Source organism: Equus przewalskii, chromosome 2, assembly GCF_037783145.1.
Source record: "Equus przewalskii isolate Varuska chromosome 2, EquPr2, whole genome shotgun sequence".
Lineage (NCBI taxonomy): Eukaryota > Metazoa > Chordata > Mammalia > Perissodactyla > Equidae > Equus > Equus przewalskii.
In genome coordinates, this window is record NC_091832.1 from 112,279,259 (window position 1) to 112,302,310 (window position 23,052).

General features: G+C 41.1%; 1 protein-coding gene across 2 annotated transcripts in view; it reads left to right on the forward strand.

The window, feature by feature from the left end:
- The first annotated feature begins 17,963 nt into the window (after positions 1-17,963).
- The window catches only part of ARSJ (arylsulfatase family member J), a 72,798-nt gene continuing 67,709 nt past the window's right edge, over positions 17,964-23,052 (forward strand). The window contains exon 1 of one of the 2 annotated variants that reach the window (XM_070609253.1): positions 17,964-18,160. In XM_070609253.1, the coding sequence (XP_070465354.1) occupies positions 17,979-18,160 (182 nt within the window). In that variant the 5' untranslated portion in view covers positions 17,964-17,978. Of the gene's footprint in view, positions 20,089-23,052 lie in introns of both variants that reach the window. The other variant, XM_008518085.2, reaches the window with a different exon arrangement.

The window sequence follows — 23,052 nt, forward strand, 5'->3', positions numbered from 1 at the left end:
GGATAGTCACACAAATCAAATGTAATTACAATATGTGATAAATGCGTCAGGATGTAAGAGAACTTGACCGCACCAAGAGGTCAAAGAGGGCTTCCTGCGGGAAGTGATATCTGACCCAGATATGAAATCCGGGGTGGGCGAGGGAGCAGGGAAGACTGGTCTAGGCAGAGGAAAGAGTTTAAGGGAAGGCCCCGAGGAAACAGAGTACTTTAAATAAGGAACTCTAGGCCTGTAAGGGAAAGAATGACTGTGCCTTATCTGTGGGGAATGAGTTAGAATGATGCAAGAACAGAATCTGGAAGAGACCAATACAGGAATCCAGAATGTAGATTATGGTTTTTCGGACAAGAGGACCAGAGAGGTGTTTAGGAGGAAGAGAGAAAAGTAAATGAATTCAAAATATACTTTATTGGAGAGTAAAATCAGTAGAATTTCATGATAGACTGGATGTAGTGGATGACAGCGTCAGCAGGGTCTGTGGCTTTGGGGCCTGCATGTTACCACCAACTGAAATGGAACATGTTTGCAAGGAAAGATCACAAGTTTGGTTTTAGACTATGTTTGGGATATCTTTGAACCACAGCTTTGACACTGAGGTTTGTAGGGCTGTCTATAAAATGAGAGAGATCATCTCTAAGATTCCGTTTCAACAGTACACTTTGATTTCATTCTGTCTCCCAACCTTACCTATAGGAGAAAGTGGGAAATTGAATGTCCTTGATCCAGTAAGTTTCCTGATGATAACCAGAAAATTTCAGAATTGGGAAAGAAGAAACTTTACCCTAATCTTGACTAAGTGTATTTTCAAAGAGTATTTTAGAGGAAAAGATCTTTGGGGTTCACACTGTCAACTATAGTTTATTGTTTTGGGGTCTAAACTGAAAACGGCATTAAATTCCCTATCCAATTTCTTCGCCAGTGGTTCTCAAAGATCTTAACAGGTCTCTTTTCCATTGGGGTGGGGAGCGGGTAGTGATAACAAAGAATTGGTAATAACACAATACCACTAAAAATAGAAAGGCAGTAAATACATAAAAATAAAAGCTCCATAAAAGTAAATTTTAAGGTCAAGTCTACAAATGTACTAAATAGTACATACATTTCAGCAAGTGTAAATCATAATTAGCTCAAGGCAGCATCACCTTTGCAGTGATAACACAGAGTCCTTCCTGAAAATGGCAGGAATCCCAACAATTGACCTGGGCATGTTGGAATTAGGGATTCAGCTACTGTGGTAGGCAGCCTCTAAGATGCCCCCAATGATCCCCACCTCCTGCCATTTCCACCATTGAATGAAAGATGGTCTTTCTGGATGGCACGCCATACCTAACTCCATATCTAACTCAAAGCCAAGAGCCCATCAGAAAAATCTTACTCATTTATACCATATGCATAGCACATCATTCACTTTTCAGTTGTTCTCCAAAAGATTCAACTATCAGTAGGAAGAAGCAGTACAAACTTCAGCTACAACCCAAAACACTTAATTTCCTACCCAATAAACATTATATACCCTAAATATACCTCCATGTCTTCTTATGAGAGCATCATTCACCGCCCCCCCCCCCACAACAGGAACTATATCTCCCCACCTGAACTTTGAAAAGTCTTGGGAGGATAGAAATAACATGTTAACACGGTAATCACAATTTGAAGCTCCTGTGATATGCCAATTGTTTCACATAATCCTCACAACAACTTTATAAAAGACATTAGCCCATTCATAAAGAACCTGGGACACTTAGACAAGTTAAGCACATTATTCAAGGTCTTATCTAGCAATTGATAGAGCAGGGCCTATATGCATGTCTGTCTATCTGATTCTGAACTGCCGCATTCCCATGGCCCATTCCCACCTCTAAGATGTATTGAAGAAGCAGCACCCAACCTCCCAAGGAGTCTATATTCAGGTCCTTTTAGATGTCACCAGCTGTCATAAATCCATGTTTCCTTACCAGACCAGTAGCAGATTTCCTTGCACCTTTCAGGGTTGGGGATGTTTCCTATTGTTTTGGAATTCTCCAAAAAGTTTGGATTGTCTTTTTAAAGGATGAACCCCTTCAAAGGATGTCTTCCCCGTGGTACAGAATGGCTTTTCTCTGTACCATCTGTCAATTTCTTCTCTCTTTCTCTTCTTCTGTTGCCAAATATGTATTCCTTTCATATTATTGAAGTCTTCACGTTCTGTTCTTTTTTGGTTTTACTTCCTCCATTAACTCCATCAACTCTTCCATCTCTGGACATGAAGAGTGTGTGGAGAAGTGCTCCTTAAGCCTTTTCCCTCTCTCAAGCATGCTGTGCGGTCTGTTTATGATGTTGGTGTTCACCTTTGGCAGGAAGAGGAACTCATCCGCCAGCTACTCAAACAGCCTTCCAGCTTCTGTCCTCTTAGTTAGGGATGGCACTCCTTATGAAAATCTTGTCTCTTGGAGCACAGCTCTTAACAACTTGCTTGGCTAACTCTGCAATAAGAGATGGATACATACATTGTCTTCTATTTAAGTTGATTTGAGCAGGGCTTAATTCTGAGTTTCCACAGGGGGATGGAGGGGTAGGGATGGCAGGGTTATTTTTCCGTTTGGGCTCCATATTCCTAAAGAGGAAAGAACCTCTGCTCAGTCAGCTAAACTTCACATTAATGCAGAAACCCAACGCTTTCTGGAAAGGTAACACAGACCTCTCAGGTGAGAAAGCCCTCAAGCAAGGAAACCGGCCTGTGAGCCAATGCGCCATTGCATTCTGCTGTCATATTGTCAGTTGTGAAAGAAGACTTGGCCAAATAGCCAAAACTCCATTACCCTCTATTTGAGTGTTTGCCAAAACATACTTGGAAATGGAAGAGTAAATTAATGAATATTAGAGTTAAGTTATCTCAGAGCACCTGTGAGAGACAGCAGCAATTTTTTCAGCCAGACATTTGATGGAATTTAGCAGCATCAAGAGCTTCTCAACCAATCTCTTATTTCCAAGGGTGGAAGGGGAGGAGATCACTGAGGCGTTTTTAGAAGCTATGAGACGGTATCAAGTATCCCAGGACTTTCATATTCACTGAAGATAATTAGACACAATGTAGGAAGGACCCTTGTTCCATGCAACATCAATTTCCAAGGCCCCCCTCCTTCAGCTAATATTTATTAGGTACTTGCTATGGAACAGGCACTGTGCTAAACCCTGGGCCTGGACTAGTGAACAAAATCTGACCTAGTCCCTACTCCAGTTGGGGGGTGACATCAATCAAATACTCACACTATCTTTATAAGCTAAAATAGACATTCTGGACCAAAGGAATATGGGGTAGATGGAGGGCAGGACTGGTACACGACCAGATCTGTATTTTTTTTTAACATAATTGCCGACAGTAGAAAATCAATTGGAGGAAAGCCAAGTAATTACTCAGTAGTAAAATATTTTGATGTCACTTTGCAAGGGAACCAACTTTTTTTTTTTAAAAGATTGGCACCTGGGCTAACAACTGTTGCCAATCTTTTTTTTTTTTTCTGCTTTATCTCCCCAAGCCCCTCCTGTACACAGTTGTATATCCTAGTCGCAGGTCCTTCTAGTTGTGGGATGTGGGACGCCGCCTCAACATGGCCTGACGGGCAGTGCCATTTCTGCGCCCAGGATCCGAACCCTGGGCCGCCGCAGTGAAGGGCACGAACTTAACCACTTGGCCACGGAGCCGGCCCTGGGAACCAACTTTTTATATTAGGTTAATAAAAATATACCTAGAAGAAACCTCATCTTATGTGCACTTGTCAGGAAATTTGAAAAAGAAGGATTACATTCTATGTGGGAAAACATGTAAGCTGGGCAATGTTTAGGCAAAGTTAGTCTATGTTCATGGTACTTTTGATGTTTTGTGTCTTCTTTTCATGCATGTTTTAACTTGTGTAAGGTCTGAGTGGGTGGCAGGCAAATATACTTGGTTAATACTTGCTCTAATCATTTGCTTTATAAAGCTTCAGAATATGGTTACTGGGGGACTAGATTCAACTAGCTGTTATTTCTGAATCAAAAGATTAGGTCAACAACATGGATCCTTAAAAGAAATCACAACACAAAATATACTTAGTCATAATAGATTCTTCTAGTCTTTTGCAGAAAATAACAACTGACAAGAAATTCAGCTAATAGACATGACACAGAAATGTTAAAATTATAATAGCATGGAAAAATGATACCTTTTTATTTTTTCTGAGAAAGATTCATCCTGAGCTAACATCTGTTGCCAATCTTCTTCTTTTTGCTTGAGGAAGATTCACCCTGAGCTAAAATCTGTGCCAATCTTCCCCTATTTTGTATATGAGTCGCTGCCACAACATGGCTGCTGACAAGTGGTGTAGGCATGTGTCCAGGAACCAAATCTGGGCCGCCAAAGTGGAGCACACAAAAGTGGCCCCCAAATGATACCTTTTTATTGAAAGTGATTTAAATAAAATACATTGCAAAATGTATACTGAGACAACTCTCCCATTTCTATTTTTCCATCTTTATGTAATATATATTTGCATATGTATTATCTCTAAAAATTCCATTATTCCTCCATTATTCCTCTACAATCTTTTCCTGATCAACTTCAGATTATTTGAAACACCACTATTTGTTTATCACTCCCTCTACAGTCTAAAATTACGAAGGTTTTTAACATTATAAAGTATTTACTTCCTTCCTTTGCATTGTGACTTTTTCTACTTCACAAGGTATGAACTAGAAATTCTCTCATTATAAATGTCATCAAAGTTTACAGCAGTTGAGAAAGAATGCTTAACCAAAATCAGAATTATTTTCTACCCATCAATTTATGAATTTAAAAAGCTCCAGTCACACTAGCTGTACACAGAGAACTACTGGTTATTTTACATTAAATTCAAATACATGTAAATTAATTGGATTGTTCCACAGAGAGATAGTATATGATTAATGTATGATACTACATGGATACGATTTTTTGCTAAAACTATTAACATATCATCATAAAGGAAGTACAGATTCCTTAAATTAATTCATACCAAAAGAAATTTATGAATGTTACAAAACTAGTTCCCATGTGGTATTAAGCTGAAAGAAAGAAAATAAAATGCATTTATTTCTAAAAGTTTTTAAGGTGGATATTTTATAAACTACAGTCAGACTTATTTCTCTGAATTCTCAGTATGCTAATAAAAACATCTGCAGAGAATCTAGTTTTTTATTAATTGTGGCAAGTGAACACAAGATAGCCACGAGGGAAAACTTGTCCTATAAAATCGTATTTTTATGAGCCAATCTTTGATATCAAAAGGAAATTATATTACAGTAATGTTTAAAGTGATGAAGTAACTTTCTCATGGGGTTATTTTAACATGAAAATCTGACAAATAACATTTTAAAAATGAAATGAAATATGAAATTTTAGATATGACAATGCATTTTAAAAAAATCTTATTAGCAAAACTAGTGTTCCCCATTCTGGACAAGAAAAATTGCAAGATATCTGCGTTTGTTTTAGTATTGCCGAAAGATGGTGTAATCGCCTCAGTTGACCCAGTGACTTCAAATCAAATGCTTCCGAAGAGGCTGGGGTTGGGGGCTAAGCAGAGAAGAGAAGGAAGGGTGCTCCTCAAGACTTCCATCATAGTATAAGAGCAATTCATTGCCAATTCCACTTATTTTCTGAAAATTAAATTCCTTCTGAATAACTGAGTGTAAGAATTGACCTCATTAATAACGTACATATTATCGAATGCTATGGTTTTCAATTTTTTCCAAATTAAAATCTTCTGGCATTTAATTTACAAACAAGAAGGAAGAAACTTTAAAAAATAGTAATCAAGAGCATGTCGTGATCAAAAAAGAAAGCATTAAAGCAGAGGCAAGAGGCCGGCATTCTCACTGCCTCTTTAGTCACTGATTCCCTATGTGACCCTGAAAAGTCCACTAACACCAAAGGGTCAGGATCAATGCAGGCTCTTCTTAAAGGAGAAGTGAGGATGGAAACACCAACAAGGACTAATTCCAGGGACCAAAGTGAGAAAATGGGGAGTTGGATGGCTTCTCGGAAAGGAGATGCAAAACTAGAGGGAAGAAGTCTCCTGGGAATATAAGTTATGAGCATAATGTATACGGTGGAAAGTTAATTCTGATCCTTTTTCATAAAATAAAAATGACTTTTTGAAACAAATCCCTTCAGTACTACGCATACAGAATTTCGGCATATTTTTGGCACATGTCAGTAAATATTTGTGGAAAAGAAGTGAATTCAATGGAGTTTTTTCATTAGGATATCTTAGGATTAATACTCTCCAATGCTATCCACTTTTAAGGAATTATTTGATGCCGGATATTTTTGAGTCACAAACATAATACCATCCTCATAATATCTTGCTTTAAGACAGCACCAATTGCCAGATAGCCTTTTTGCCCCAGAGAACATTAGTTGACCATGGAGAATGAGATGATGCCGTGAGAGTATCATGCACAGTACCTGGCAGGATGTGATATGCTCACTGTAACTAACACTCATTGAATGGCTGACTGGTGCTGGGCCCCGTCTTTGTGTTGTGCATGCATTAACATATTTAATTCTTGCATCAGCCTTATGAGTGGGTAGTATCTTTACCTCCATCTTATAGCTAAGGAAACTGAGACAGAGGGAAGTTAAGTAATTAGTTACGTAGCTAATATATTGGAACAGAAATTTGAGCCTAGTTAGTCTAGCTCCGAAGCCACCTCTCTAAAACCAACAATTTTTTGAGCACTTTCTTATTTCAGGAATCTTGCTAATTTTCCAACAGGAGTCAAGTTCTCTAATTCTCATAGTTTCTCCCTGAGGTACTACTGCAATCTGCATTTTAAAGCAGGTGTTCAAACTGTGCTAGTTTTGTGTCCCTCTTTTTTCTCTTTTTCTCCCCCCTTCCTATTTCTGCCCTCTCTGCTCCTGCTTGTGCAGTGCCTGGAAGAGGGGTTGAGCCCCGGGGCACCCAGCCTTTTTCTGCACACTCTTACGTGAGCTGCCTGGTGCCTCCTTTCTTCTGCTTCATCTAGTCTGCTGTTGAACTCCTTTAGCGCATTTTTAGGTTCAGTTATTGTATTCTTCAGCTCTTTGACTTCTGTTTGGCACTTTCTTATATTTTCTGTCTCGTTGCTGAAGTTCTCACTGTGTTCATCCATTCTTCTCCCAAGTTCAGTGAGCATCTTTTTGACCATCACTTTGAACTCTTTATCAGGTAAACTACTTATCTCTGTTTCATTAAGGTTTTTCCTGAGGCCTTGTTCTTTTGTTTGGAGCATATTCCTTTGTTTTCTCATTTTGCTTGACTCTCTGTGTTTGTTTCCATGTGTTCCACCTCTCCCACTCTTGAAGGAGTGGCCTCGTGCAGGAGATGAACCTTATCAACCCTGCCCTAACCCCTGATTGTCTCTTGAACCTTTGTGATTGTCCAAGCAAATAATGTGTGAGCAATTTACACTAACCAAAACTATGAGAAAGTGATCCAAAAATCAGAATGCCATTTTATTATTTTGAACTGGATATATCTTTTCCGTAGCCAGACAGGTTGCATTTGCTAGTGAACATGACTGCTTTCTGTTTCCTCTTGATGTGACTACTGCTAATTCAAGTTTAAGCAGTAAGAAGCAAATCAAGGCAGACAGATGTAATGATTCTCAGGAGACGTTTCATCCAGGCCTCGATAGAAGCTGAGAGTATGAAGGCTACAGTATGAAATGAAAAACCTAGGCCTGTCATGTTTTCTCTATTAAATTTGGCTGTACCCTTCTGGCAGGAGATCACCACACATAGGCGACAATTATACCACAGCCTATTTTACACTGATTACATTTTAGCCTTCCTTTACTCCCTCTAAAAGCTATGGGAGAGAACCTTCAAAATCATTAAAAGGATAACTAAACAGTGAGGAAGACCCAGCTGAGATTGAATAGCATGAAATTAAGCAGTACTTAGCAGCATAGAAGCCAAAGTAAAGAAAATAAATAGAACTATTTACCTAAAGTTGGGGAGTAGTTGCACCCACACTGCGTTAGGACCCCCATTTTACACTCTCATAGAACATCAACTTCATAGCACTCATCACAGTTGGACTAATCACCCATTATCCATTCTCCCAGAAAACCACATCTCAATGAAAGCATGGACCTTGCTTGTCTTATGCCCTGCTGAGTCTGGCCAATGACTGACCAATTGACCAATAGTGGACCCTAGGTAGGGGATAGTTGAGTGAATATCAAGGCAGAAGGAAGGAAAGAACAAAATGTAAAGACATAGCATATCTTTGAAACTAGTTGAGAGGATGTGATGTGAGTGAGGGAATAAACAATAGAGGGGCCTGCCCACGCAAGTTAACAAAGGAAATGATCATCCACAGAGAGCATGATAACAAATAAAGACATGTTTGGTAGGAATGAAAGTAGAAGAAGGGCATGAGCCAACATTTCCCATTTTAAAGAATTAGGAGGCCCCAGATGAAACTGAGCCTAAAGTGTAGGTAAATAGGAGATTGGGCAATTAAAGTGGTTGATCAATCAAAAGCCAGAGCAGTACAGTAGACCTGGGCAAGACAGGGAGCTGATCTCTGGCCCTCCTCCAGTCCTGCTCCTTCCCAAAGGGGAGGGAGACCACCCAGAGTCTACACAGCCCCTTTTAGATCATATCTGGAATATCTGGGCCCCAAAATTCCATGCAAAGATCCCTTCTGCAGGCCTGTCCTTCTGAGGGAGGAACACATAGCTATAGTATGCTCCCTGGATCAAGGGGAGAGCAAGACAGAGCTGTTTTAGAGGGGTGTGGACAGTTTGGTCTTGTGGTGTAGAGTGTCTACACACTTGTATCCAAGGGCCTTGTGGTGCAGGAATAGAGACAAAGAGAAAGGAGCGAACGTGGGCCGGGAACCAAACTACCAACAAATGACATGGAACTCTGACAAGCTCAGGAATTCTAATCTTGAATCCGGCTTCTAGATCATTGAATCATTGATCATTTGAAGGTAAATATACCTTCTGGCTCTCAAATTATATCTTTGTCTCCCATGTATGTTCCTTTGCTCTCCTTATAATAAAAGAGAATGCAGGATTTCTAGGGCAGAAACAAGTGGACACCAGTTAAATTGATGAAGTCAGAGATTTCAAATCAAAGCCAACTAGAGGAATTCATTGTAGATAGGAGGATAAGAATCTATTTTAGTTAACAATTTATTAGCTTGACTTGTTACTATTAAATATTTAAATGTATGGCAGGTAGGTTTCCATTTTTAATCTTGACACGAGCCCTGCAATGTAGGGGCGGGTCTAGCCAGGATGTTTACCTCATGCTAGAAAGCTATGATTCTGAAATGATCTTTCACTACAGGTTGATCTTGGCTGGTTGTAGACTTCTTAGTATCCATAACTCTTATTTTTATGAGGAAAGTTAACAGACTATTCCACAAATACTGGCTTAGGTTTAGAGTTCCACCCACTCTTTTCAGATGGACACTGAGTCATTCATTGCTCAGGAGTCTCCAGAGGAAAGGGGTTTTCTGAAGTCAGGGAAATGAAGAAAACCAGGGAGAGATGAAGAACCTGCAGATAAAGGGTGCCTGATGGTTTCAAAACACTTTCATGAATCTTATCTCAATGTGGTTCTTAGAACTACCCTGTACAAGTAGATAAGGAAGGTGTTATTTTCCTTCTTGACAGTTGAGAAAACTGAAACTGAGAGAGCTTGCACCATGATGGAGAGCAGAACTAGAACCTGAACCTAGTCTTCAAATATTCTTTTATTTTTCAAGCAAGGAAAGAAGCGACATATTTGTAAAATTCGAGGGTTTTTTTTTTTTAACAAGATATAGAAACCTACAGTGAATGTAATTTTACCATGACAAGATGGTGTAGTACTCTTTGAAAAGACATAAATTCCTCTAGTTGGCTTCTGTTTGAAATCTCTCTGACTTCATCAATTTAGCTGGTGTCCAACTGGCTTATGCCCTAGAAATCCTGCACTTTCTTTTATTGAGGAGAAGGAAAAGGAATGTAAAAGGGAAACAAAGGATATCATTTTAGGACTATAATTAAGCTCTTAATTTTTACTTGAGGTCACTGAGGCTCAGAAAAGTTAAGTGAATTGCCCTAAATCACAAAGAGATAGACGAAAGAGCTTGACCATGAAACCTCATCTGATTCAGAACTCTGAGGCTGCCCTTCTCTCGGTGTCCTGTGAAATTGTCTTCAGTCCCTCCAGTTCATTTTATTCTTTCTTCTTTAATTTCTTGTCACTCTATTCTTTTTAACACAATCTCTGCCCAGTTATTCAAACTTTCGTTTGAAACTGTATATAAGATATACAAATATATCTTATATATAGTTAAAATATATATATATATATATTATATATAGTTATAGTTCTGGTGTACAAAATATTTCCCATTTTTATTTTCCCTATCTCTTGTCCTCAGTTCCCTTGACACGGCAACAGGCAGCTCCAGCTGTAATCTGGAGAGTTAACCCCTCAGACTGGACAGCTACCTCTTGATTCTCCTTATGGAGCCTGACTGAGCCTGCAGGAGGCCTTCCTGAAGAGGACAGCAGACCGTCCCAGGGCTGCCTCTTTCATACCTACTCTACATCTGGTTCCCAGGAGACACTCAAGCATCCTTTGCTCTGACAAACTCAGGGAGAGCGGGCCAGGCCCTGTAAGCCCCTCTCATCCTCTGCTTCACTGGCAGCCTGTTCTGAGGCTTTCTCAAGTAGCAGCTAGACACCAGACCTCTGAATCTCAGGGGGTCAGCACCGCCTGCCTTGGGCCCTTGTAGGCAGGTTTAGATGTTCTCAGGGCACAGGAACAACTTCAGAAAAATGTCTCTTCACACACAGTCTCTGGCCTCCACACACTCTGACCATTTTATTACCTCTGTGTGGGTAAGAATGTTAAGAGTTGTCGAACTGGTTTTTAAGAATCTCCTTTGAAAACTGGCACCTTGTTCTGGCACACCTCTCTGGAAAATGACAGCTCTGAATCTTGGTACCTCAGTTAGAACTTCTGATTTCATAGTGAGTTCAAAGTATTTCATAATCAGTCATTTGCCACTGAAATTTCTATATCATTTAAAGACCAAAAGTAAAATATTTTCCCACAAATGTGATATACAGTCAATTAAATTTTCTGTTGAGCTTTCTTTAATTTGTTTTTTTTATTAAGCACTCCAATTTCAACTAGACGTGTTTTTCTTTCGGTGCGCGCTACAAGGTTTGGATTAATTATTTTTTAGTGTGATTATATAATTATCCAAATGTTATGTTCATCAGTCTTAATGCTTACTTTTTTTTGAAAAGTTTCTTTTTATATATTGTTTTTCTATAGCGTCAGATCAACTTTTGGCCTCTCTTGTTCTACTATGTGATAATGTTGGGGCCTTCATATTACTCTTCTTATAAAGATTACTGTATGCTGAGTTCTGAATTATCATCAGATTGAGGTTTTGGTTGGAATGACATTAAACTATAAATTAACTTAGAAATAATTATAATAGGAATAGCAAATTCAAACAAACATTAATAGTGCTTTTAATGGACCAAGCACTCTTTTACGTGCTTTCAAATATTAGCTCATTTAATTTTCTAAAGAACTGTGGTCAGTTTAATTATTGGCCCCATTTCTTCACCTCTTCCTCCATCAACAGCTTTCTTATGACCACATGCTGGGAAGAGTGTATTTCCCACTCCTTGACTCTGGACTTGGTGATAAGATTTGCTTTGGCCAACAGGATTTAAGCAGATAAACTGAGTCTTGATATGAGCTTGCTTGGTTGGGCTTGCTCTCTTGAACTTCAGCCACTGCCCTGAGGAGAACGTGTGTCTATCCCACTGATCCTAGGAGGAGATGGGGAACACTTGGAGCAGAGTTGGCCCAGGAGATGCTCAGATCCGTAAGAATAAAGTATTATTGCTTTAAGCCATTGAGTTCTGGGGTGACTTGTTAGACAGCATTGTTTGGCAATAGCTAAGTAATATGCCACACTATGAAGTAGGTACTATTATTATCCATATTTTACAAATGAGAAAATGAAACAAAGAGAGATTAAGAAACTTATTAGCTAGCAAGTGGGCAGCATGACTCCAGAGTGCATACTTTTAATTATTTTTACAATACTGAGTCCTTATAGGATAAGGTGTTCCTTATCTCCCCACCCTCTTCACTCTTGACTCTGCTGACCTCCCCCACTTCCTGGTGTGCTGGTTCTCTGGTCCTTGGCCATTTGATATAGCCAAATTTGATATAGCCATCATATCAAATTCTCTTATGATGGTCTTCTCTTGCTTCCCTTCCCTTTGTTCAACCACCTGGTGTAACTTAATCTTGGTTTTTTCACACATATAATGGTAATAATAGCACCTACCTGTGTAGGTTGTGAAGAGCACTGAGATAGCTCATGGAAAACCACTTAGCATAATGCCGGCACCATGCCATTATTGAGTAATATTCGATAAATGTTGCTGTGTTTGCAGTTACATTTTTCTCCCTACTTCTTACTCTCCTTGTGGGCCCCATTTAATCTTCCCTATCCTTAAATAGATCTGGCCTGGTCTCCTTTCTCACTCCTAATTCTCCACCTTTCCCAGGGAAATTTTACCCACCCTATCTAGATTCGGCTGAAATTTTCTGTCCTGTCCTGTTCCCTGAGGTCCAGACCCATGTATCCCCCTATCTCCTGTACTCCCCCTTTGGGATGCTGCACAGACCCCAAGTTCAACAACACCAAAGTAATTTTTTCATCTACTCCTCAAATCTGCTAGTCCTTTCATGGCTCCTACCATCATAAACGGCATGACCATTCAGGCAATTTCCCCAAAGCAGAAACTAGGTATAATAATTTATTCCTACTTCATCCTTATCCTCCAATCACCAACTTCTGTTAATATCTTATAAACTCTTATGAGTTTTATTCTTACAATTCATATTATTCTTATATTCTTTAATTCATATGACTCTTATAAACTCATTATTGGGAATATGCCACTTCCTGAGTGCTAGATCAGGAAACTCTTATTCACTAGCCTTGACTCTGGATTTCACATCTGTCTAGCATCAATGACACCAGATATCAGAACACTTCAATCTCAGGAGGTCAGCACCTTATACCTTTGCCCCACGCCGCAGGAAGAAACCAGGAATCTTGCCCAAAGATCTCACTATGGAGAAGCTGAATTCAGAACTTAGCTTTTCCTCCTGGTGTTTCCTTTGAGGGTACCTGTGTCCAGCAATGCCTGCACAGACTGTTGCCCCCAGCATTCACCCACTTCTGCTTTAATACCTCTGCCTTCTTTTCTCAATCCTAGTGGCTTGGCCATATCCCAACTTTAATTCTTCCTGCCATCTTACAGAAACTGGCTGCTCAGCCCTCAGTTGTTCTGACTCTAGACTTAGCCACCTATTTTTCAGCTGTGTTTCCCATATTATATTTGATAGATGGTACCAACTGCATCCATTAAGCAATCCCATTGAAACTTTTTGATGCTTTAGATCCTAAATCAGTGGTTTTCAAAACTGTATTCACACCAGAATCACCTGGAGAGCTTTTCTCTCTGGATATTTTGATTTGGGTCTTGGGTGCAGCTGGGAATTTCCTTTTTTTATAAGAAGATTCCTAAAGTAATCAATGAGCAGCCAGGTTTAGGAATTGATATCTTAAACAGAAAGTAGAATTTTACTTACAATTTAAGCAATAAGAACAGATTTCAAAACTGTGGAAATTACCAGATTTCCCCATTGTAAAAATTTTGTTTAAAAATCTACTTTCACATAAAGATATTTGTTGTTGAATGAAAGAAAGATCTCTTCTTTGACAGTTCAGGTTTTCTGAGTTTCTAATGTCAAAAGAATTGTTACTTTTGGGTGGGTACATTTATACACGGTTGAAATTTAGGGTGTCTCACGTTACTCACCTTTTCTTTATAAATATTACAGCTTGTTTTAACAGAGACTTCCCCAAAAAGGGAAGTGATCTTTACTTAGCAATTACTAAACCAGCTCCTTCAGCATCCTACTTTGTCTGATTCAGAGAGCTCTTCTTTCTTATGAACGGCCCAAAGCACCCTCTGTCCCAGAGTCTAATAAAGAGTTAATAATGGGGGCCAGCCCGGTGGCACATCGGTTAAGTGAGCACATTCCAGGGTTCGCCAGTTCGGATCCCGGGTGCCGACACAGCACCTCTTGGCACGCCATTCTGTGGTAGGCATCCCACATATAAAGTAGAGGAAGATGGGCACGGATGTTAGCTCAGGGCCAGTCTTCCTCAGCGAAAAGAGGAGGATTGGCAGCAGTTAGCTCAGGGCTAGTCTTCCCCCCCCCCCAAAAAAAAGGAGTTAATAATGTTTAATAAGGAGTTTATTAAATGGGATCCACATCAACATGACTCTATTAGGACAAATGCATGTTTTAGACTACTTGTGCATGAATTTAAACTTGGTGACATTCCTTCATCTTTAAGTACTTAATGCACTTATAAACCCAAACAAGCAGCACTTGAGTTTTCAATCTTTTTAATAGTCTGTAAATCCCTGTTGACTGTTTTCACAACTTTTTTAAATCTACATCTAAAAGTTAGCTGTATCTTTTAAACATCTCAGTACAAGTTTAGTTGAAAACAAATACCTACAGAAGAAAGGAGGACGGTGTGGCAGGCATGCTGTCTTACTAGGCAAGAAAGTGTGTTTAGGTTTATGCAGTTGTAAGCTGGGGCAATTCTGTCCACGCCTCCTGGGGAGGGCAGGAATATCTTTGTGGTGAAGATTAATATGGATGTTTCAAAGAAACACTGTGCACCTAGCCATTCTACTGCTCGCCTGTGATTTTCTTAGCTTCTCTGTTTACTGATAGGCTCCTCATATGCACTCTCTCAGCCCACCCTCCACCCCTGACTGTCCACCACCCTTGGTCTACCCCCTGAAGAGCCTCAGGCCACACTATGGCACCTTATTCTGATGTCCCTTCTCCGGTGGTGACCATCCTGTCAATTACCCTACTCCTTCCTTTCTTTTTCTACTATCCAGTCAAAGAAGGTCCTATCTTGGGTCTCTGATTCCTTTATCACTTATTTTCCTTTTAGTTGATTAATTACTTCTTTCCTAACTTTTAACAAATGCCTCTTTCCCATCACATGACATACTCATAGCGTCGTTCTTTAAGGAATATAGGTGCGGTAGAAATTTTACGCATTGTGGCAGTGGTGTGATTCTAGTCTTTACTCCCTCAAACCTCTCCCTGAAAATGTCCTGGGATATCTTTTCCTTTATTTTTCATCATGTCCTGCTCTAACCAAAAAACTTCGATAGACTCATTGCTCTCAGGGTAAAATTACAACTCTTCAAACTTTGATGAACTGAAGCAACTCATTTTGAGCCTCTATCTCTGTAAATCCATCCCGGGAATGACCTTAGTAAGATTTACTGAAGTATTTTATCATGTGATGTCCTGCTTGAAGGACCTCATGGCTGCTAATGCCCCCACAATCAAACTGATACCCTTCATCTCTTTTCGAAGCCTTTTAATATCTGGTGTCACTTGAACTTGTTAACATGATTTCCCATACTTTTCCAGTCCAAACATGTCTCAGTCAGCTGGTCTTCTCTTTTCTTCTACCTGAAATGCCCTTCCTTTACCTTCTTCTTTCCTTTCCAAACTTTCTTCATCCTTTAAGGAATAGCTTCATTCCCACCTCCTGATTAAGCCTCACCTGAGTAATCAGTCCACATTAATTTCATCTCTAAGTAATTCTACTTGTCTTGTTTTTTAAGCTGAATCAAATAGTACCTTTAATGTTTACATAATCATTCTATATCTAGAGGAGTGTGTTTGTAACGTGATCACATGCAAGCCAAAATAAACCTAAAATGTGATTCCTTAAGGAAAGCTGATGCCTAAACTCCAAAATGCTGTCTTGAGCAAGTCAGGAAAGAACTACTAATTTATAGAAGATCTTTAACTTGGGATTTCATGAGAATACGAAAACTGTTGTGTAGAGTGTATGAAACCCAATCCTATGGGAAATGAGTTTATGTACTTATAATACCAGTAAATGTACAACAAAGCATGGCATTCAGCAGCCTCTGATTTCACTCTCAAGATCTTCCTTACACATGTGGGAATAACTCTTATTACCTAATTCCCACTGTGGGTAGGGCCCTCAGCTGGTGGATTTTCCCCTCTGAGTCACAGCTCATTTGGTCTAGCATGGCATGACCATTCTTGTTTCTTGGCTCTCCTGACTAACTGTCAATAGTTCTTAGTCTTCCTTAGTGTTAGTCCTGTTTACTCCAGAAATGGCTTCTTACGGGCTGGAGTTCTGCCCTTCTCTCCTGAGTGTGGAGAGTCTTCATGCCTCATGTGGGGTTCAGAATTCTCTAACTCTGGCAGCTCTGTTCTGTGTGCTATGGGGCCGGAAAAGATCTTAAAACCCACTCGTGGGAAGAATATCTTTTGAAAAACATGAGTTTTAAAGTCAGAGGGATTTCTAAGTCTAAATTTTCTGCAAAAGGGGGATAACAAATAAAATAACATCTCCCTCATTTTAAAGGTCCCTTTCCTGTACCATCTCACCCCCTAACGACACCCAGTCTAGTCAGGATTCTTTAAGATTTCTTTGAATTTTGTTCTTTTTTTCAGAACACTTGTCTGAATACTTATTCAGAATACTACAGAATAGTAGGTGACTGCTGGAGTTTTGGGGTACTCAGCTGCTCGGAACATTTCTCCCCCGCGACAGTGTAAGTTCCACCAGAGCAGAGGCTGCACTGGTTCAGCTCACCATCACGTTCCCATCAGCATCCAGCACTGGCCCAGCTCCTCAAATATTTGTTGAAGGGACAAACGCCTCATACGGTGCTGGAGAAGGAAGGGAGATAAAGTATATAAAGCACTATAGAGATACTATATAGCATATATGTGTGCACGTGTATACGTGTGTGTATGTATCACTTTATGGAGTATAATGGTTAACACATGGTAAATATTCCGTAAATGTTGAATGATTATTATTTTTTATTCTTACTTGAAATCTCAACTGAAAATGGCCATCGTTCTTGCACAGCAAGATGGACACTTCTTGTGCTATGTCATTGGCTATCCCCAACTAAAGTCCCTGGACCCATCTGAAGGTTTGTTTGCATCTTTTCCAGTCAAGCCCCTGGTTAGGCCTACGAAGCCCGGAGCCTTACTTCACAGTGCTTTTCAATCTCCCAATACTGAGGTCACCCGTTACGTATTTGATGATTTAACTCACAGAATCACCAAGAGCACATTTCCAAACAGGTCTTCTAAAACCGACCCTCTCCCTACCGACTAACCAGAATGGCCTCGGGGAAGAGAATAAACTAGTAGGAGGCTACACTTGCTAGTGAAATTAACCACATGGAGCACATTGCAAGTTTCAAAGCAGCTAAGTTTCCATTTTACAAATGTTTTGCCTAGAAACTCAACAGGAGCTCTAACAACAGGAAGGAATTAAAATAAATGACTAAATGAAGCCTAGGTTTATGCTTAGGCAATGGGGAGAATCTGACATTTTATGCCCCAGCCCATAGTAGGTGTTCAATACGTAACTGTTCACATGGATGTAAAGATTAGATTGGTGGCTACCAGAGGGGGAAGGCGGGGGGGGGCGACAGGAGAAATAGGGCACATGTATGGTCACAGATGGTAATTAGTCTTCGGGTGGTGAACATGATGTAGTCTACACAGAAATTGAAACATAATGACGTACACCTGAAATTTATATAATACTACAAATCAATGTTACCTCAATAAAAAAATAAACTTTAAAGATATATAAATAATAAATAAATAACTGTTGAATGAATTTTGGGGGGAGAAAAAATATCTCAATGGCTCTTGGCATTGATTACTCCTCTATCGATGTTATAAATGCCTTTCCTGCCTTTGGGCAGGGCTTTAAAAGCCTATGATTCTGGTAAAAGCAGGCATATCTTCAAGATCAGGACAAGCTTTTACAATGGTTTTACTCCACATAGTTAAAAAAAAAAAAAAACGTGATGAAGTTCCTGGAATTCCCGGAATTACTGGATGGGAAACGGTGGCTTCCTTACTGCAGGAGCGCAGACTGGCCTCGCGGTTCTGGAGGGTGAACTGTCTCCCCTCTTCTTCCCCACCTTCTTGGCTGGAGACACCCTGTGGGTAAGTTTAGGGAGAGGTAATAGGAGGGAGCAATCTCAATCTCTTCTCGTAGGGAGAAGCTAATAAGGAAGTCAGGCCGGAAAGGCCAGCAATAGGGAAAGGAAATTCAACTTAAAAACTTGTGGTCGCGACTGTTTAAAAAAAAAAAAAAAGAGGCGGGGATAGAAGGAGTAGGAAAAATGGGGGAGAGGCAGGGGGAAAAGGGACTAGTAAAGGAAAACCAGAAGAGGAAGAAAGGAAGAGTGTGCTACGCAGGCTGCTGCTTCTCCTGTTCTTCCCCTCTCACTCCCTCCAAAGCCAGGAAAAGTTTGCAAGCGCAACATTCGGGACGGGAGAGCGAGCTCTTCATTCACAGACCCAGGAAGAGAAGCGCCCACCTCACCCTTCCCCATTCGCGCCGCCTTGGGTTTCCCTCTCTCCGGATGATGGAGGGCAGCCGGCGCGACCCAGGGAGGCGGTAGCCCTGGCGGATCCCCCGGATCCCCCGCAGCTCGCTCGCTCTCCCGCAAAGCCACCCCTCCCTCCTCCATCCTCCTCCCGGAAAGGAAAAAAGGAAAGGTCGAACCTCTAAACCGACCCCCCCCCCCCTTCCTGGGGGAGCTAACGCAGAAAGTACAGTTCTGTGATTCACTGGAGAGAAAAGAGGGAGGAGGCAGCAAAGAACTCCGAGTGCCAAAACTAAGTAAGTTAGCTGACAAAACGCACGCAGCTTGCAGCGCCTCCGCCGGGTGCACCAACTCTGCGGAGACCAAGCGGGCTCGGTGTGGAGCGGCCACGGGGGCAGGGACCCCGCTGCGGTCCCCACGCGCTCCAGCGGCCCGGAGAAGAAATCGCTGCCCGCAGTTCCTGCAAAGGAGGGGAGGTAGCGCCGGAGGGAGGTCAGGAAACGGCCTTCTCTCTCACTTCGCCGCCTGGTGAGTGTCGGGAAGATTGACAAACGCCTTGGAGAGGACCGGGAGAAAGAGAGAGCCCTGTGAAAGTGCAGACGGTGATCGGGCAGCCGGTCCGCTCCGGGCAGCGCCTCATCTGCCCGGGTAAGAGCGAGGCGCGGCGGCTCAACTTCCCAGTGTTTTCCAGGTGAGGGGACCGCTGGACGGGCTGATGACCCACCGCCATCCGTGCGCGCGCCCTCGGGGGAGCCCCGCTCCCCAACGTTGAGAGCGCCCTGGAAAATCCCCCGCCCAAGGGGATTCTCCATTCCTTAGTTGAATTTTTTCTCCCAAGAACTTTTGGGTGGAGGTATTAACTTTTTTTGTGGAAGCTGCTCTGGGGAGCGAGGAGGAGGAGGAGAAAGTGAAATCTGATGGAGAAGAGCGACTCCTTGCTTTCCCGACGGCCCATCCCTTAAGCCATCACTTCTAGAAGATTCAAGTTGTGGGACGTGCTGATCCTGAGAGGAGCGCAGGGCTTCTTTCCGGGTGGAGACCCTCCGCCGCCTGCTCGGTCCACCCCTCCCGCGTGCATGTGTGCGCCGGCGGCGGCGCGGGGTGCGTGGTTCTGCGTGTCGAGTGTCAGCTGGGACCCGAGTGAATGGCCCCCAGGGAATGCGCGGGGCACCCGCCTCCGCCGCCTCTGCAGGCCTGGGTCTGGCCGGGAAAGATGCTAGCCATGGGGGCGCTGGCAGGCTTCTGGGTCCTCAGCCTCCTCACCTATGGTTACCTGTCCTGGGGCCAGGGCTTGGAGGACGAGGAGGAAGCGGCCTTCCGAGCTCAAGCTGGAGAAAGGCCGGAGCCCAGCACAGCCGCCACCTCCCAGCCCCATCTCATTTTCATCCTAGCCGATGATCAGGGATTTAGAGATGTGGGTTACCACGGATCGGAGATAAAGACTCCCACTCTTGACAAACTTGCTGCTGAAGGAGTTAAACTGGAGAACTACTATGTCCAGCCTATTTGCACACCGTCCAGGAGTCAGTTTATTACTGGAAAGTAAGTGTTACTGCTTCATATATTTATTCCTTGGAGAGATCTTAAGCACTTAATTAAGATCCAGCTCCTAATTTAAGGGAGTAGCCGAAAATACGGGGAATGAATGAATGAATGAATGAAATGTGGTATTGAGTTATGGTGGGTGTTAAAATGGATGCCCTATTAATGATCTGGAAAGTCTCCTCACTAGTCTAGAGCGGCTTTGCTTCCTCTCAGAGCCTGCTGTGAAGTCCCTTCTGAGTTTTTAAATGAAATCAGTGCTTGTAAACTCATCTACCAACCAAAGATGTCCGGAAGTGGTCTCCTTTTCCAAATCGATTTTGGCTCTGGAGCATGCTCACATTTTGTTTTAGGTGTCACAATCGAATTCACAGTCACTATCACCAAAAAGAAAGGCCAAAAATTTTTTGCAACTCTTGGTTTGTTCTTAAATCTAGAAGTAAATAATCAAAGCCCTAGGTCATGGCAGAGAAGAGAGGTCAAGGAGACAGCTATAAGGCCATGTAGAATCTGACCAGGGTACACCTGACCCGGAGTCTCTGATAGGTTATTTTCTTTTACTGGATCGCTAACCAAGGCCATATGTAATTGCCAAGGCAGTCCTTCAAATACAAGGAAATTCAATGGTAAATGCTCAATAGGAGTCAAACTTCGTTTGAAGTTTTCTGCTTCTCCTCATATGTCTGAGAATTTTCTGAGTAACTCTAAGAGAAATCAGACTATTTGGATGCTATAGTGTTTTTAATATTATTGTCGCTTTGACAAACAGCTAAATCTTCTACTTAAAGTGTTGGCTCATTTTCATATTTTTCCTCTATCCTATCGGGACATAGGTTACTGTAACTGATTTGGGTGTCTGAATTCAGCCTGTGAAACGAGATACACTAGTAGATCCGGGGGTCAGGCTACCCCTGGACAGAGGTAGAAGAGAAGCCTTAACGGTGTCAGTGTGTCTTGTGATCTCGGTGTTAGGGAACCCTCGCTTCGGTGAAGTTGTCCTTGGAAGTGGATCCTATAACAGTAGCCAGTATCCATTGGAAAAATAAAGACTATTTTGTCAGAATCTCTGTCTTGCAGACACTTTTGCTTACAGCATGATTTCCACTGCTTAGCAAACTGTTAGAATTTAGCATCACTGCCAGAAAAGAAAAAAAAAAAGCCCATCCTTTCCTTTCTTGATAGAAAGGGAGAAAAGAGTCTTGTTGTAGTTCAGAGTCATTTTAAAGGTTAATTGTGGCATCAGAAAGTCAAGGGCATTTGATATTTATAAAGGAACAGATTGTTGGCTGGAAAATATCAAGTCCATCTGGTGGCCTGGAAGTCAAGTTCTTCATGTCTAATCCCAACCTCTCTTATATTTGTCTTATGAAATAAATGTCATGAAGGCTCTGAACCTCTTCCACTAATTTATAGAAGACAGATTTACTCAGATAGCCAACAGTAGTTGAAAAAATGTGTAACTGAATTATACGAATTTATCTTTCACAATAAAGCATATGTTTAAGGCTTTTCGCCAAACAAGACCATTTAGTTCCTAAACGTTAACAAAACTGATAAAATATCTGGGTTTTATCTTTTAATCTTTATGTCTACTTAATGACATGAAACAGAAACGAATACTTCCTAATTTTTCTCTGTTGTCAAAAGTTGATTCTCCTGTGCTTTCAAGGAATCAAACATCTCAGGGGATTTATTCTCCTATTGCAACTTTCTACTCAATGCAACAAGTTGTGTAACTGTTTTATGGACAAAAAGTTCAAATAGCTACTGTGATTTGATTTAATTTCTATTTGAATTAAACAGTTGAAGCCATTTTCACTTGCAGTTCTCCTTTCAGACAAATTGCTAGAACTTTCCTTTAAATGAACACAGATATAAGAAAGAAAGTGGTTATGGAAGCCTAGTTGTGGGTCTAATGGTAATAATGCAGAGCCCAGAGAATGTGGTCATTTGTCCTCTCCATGAGCACATGTCTATGCTTTCTGGATCCTCAAGTTAAAAAAAATTAAAAAGAAGCAGTAAAAACCTAAATGGAATTATTTTAAGGGGAAAAAGAGGTTATGTGAAATATGAGAGGATTCAAATGTCTGCACATTTATAAAAAAAAGAGTTTAAATAATTGAGACTGAAGCTACTTTTGATAGTATTAACAAAACAACCTTCCCTTTATATTTTGCTGGAGTCAAAATATAAAAATCTATTCCCCGTACTGCACAAATGTATAACAAATTCCGGATTTCTTTAATAATTTACATCATACCCATCTGGCAATATTGAACATCAGTCAGCCCATCAACAAACATTCATTGTGTGCAACGAGAAACAAGTAAGAAGTAAGCCCTAATCTCTGGACAGTGGTTATCAAATTTGAGAGTGCAAAAAGAATCACCCAAAAATACTGGTTAATGCAGATTTCCAGGCCCAACCAGCGTTCCCCTTCAGTAGGTCTGGGTTTGAGCCCAGAAATCAATAGTGATTTACCAAGCATGTCAGGTTATTCTAACGTTGACACTATTAATATAAATTGAGAGTATTACACTACACGCTAGCATCTATGGAGCAGTTACTATGTTCCAGGATAATGCGTTTTTATGTCATTAAATCTTGACGACAACTCTATGACATAGTTGCTATTGTCACCCCGTTTTATACAGATGTGACCACAGATTCCAAGAGAGGTAGTGATTCGGGAGTTCTGTGCGCTGGACTTTGAGAAACGGTACCGTAGGTGTCAAAGTTGGCCTGGTGGTAGAAAGGGCGAGAGAAAGTGACAGCCTGCGTTTGATTTATTTCATGATTTATTTCAAAGTCATTTTCTCACCTTTTTTTTTTTTTACAATTTTGCAGTAAAGACATGGAAAAATGACACCATCTCTTTAAAGAGGATACAGTGAAGGCTTCAGAAAGAATTATAAGTTTTGCAAAATTTACACATGCGTTTTATGTAGACTTTAGTGAAGGAAA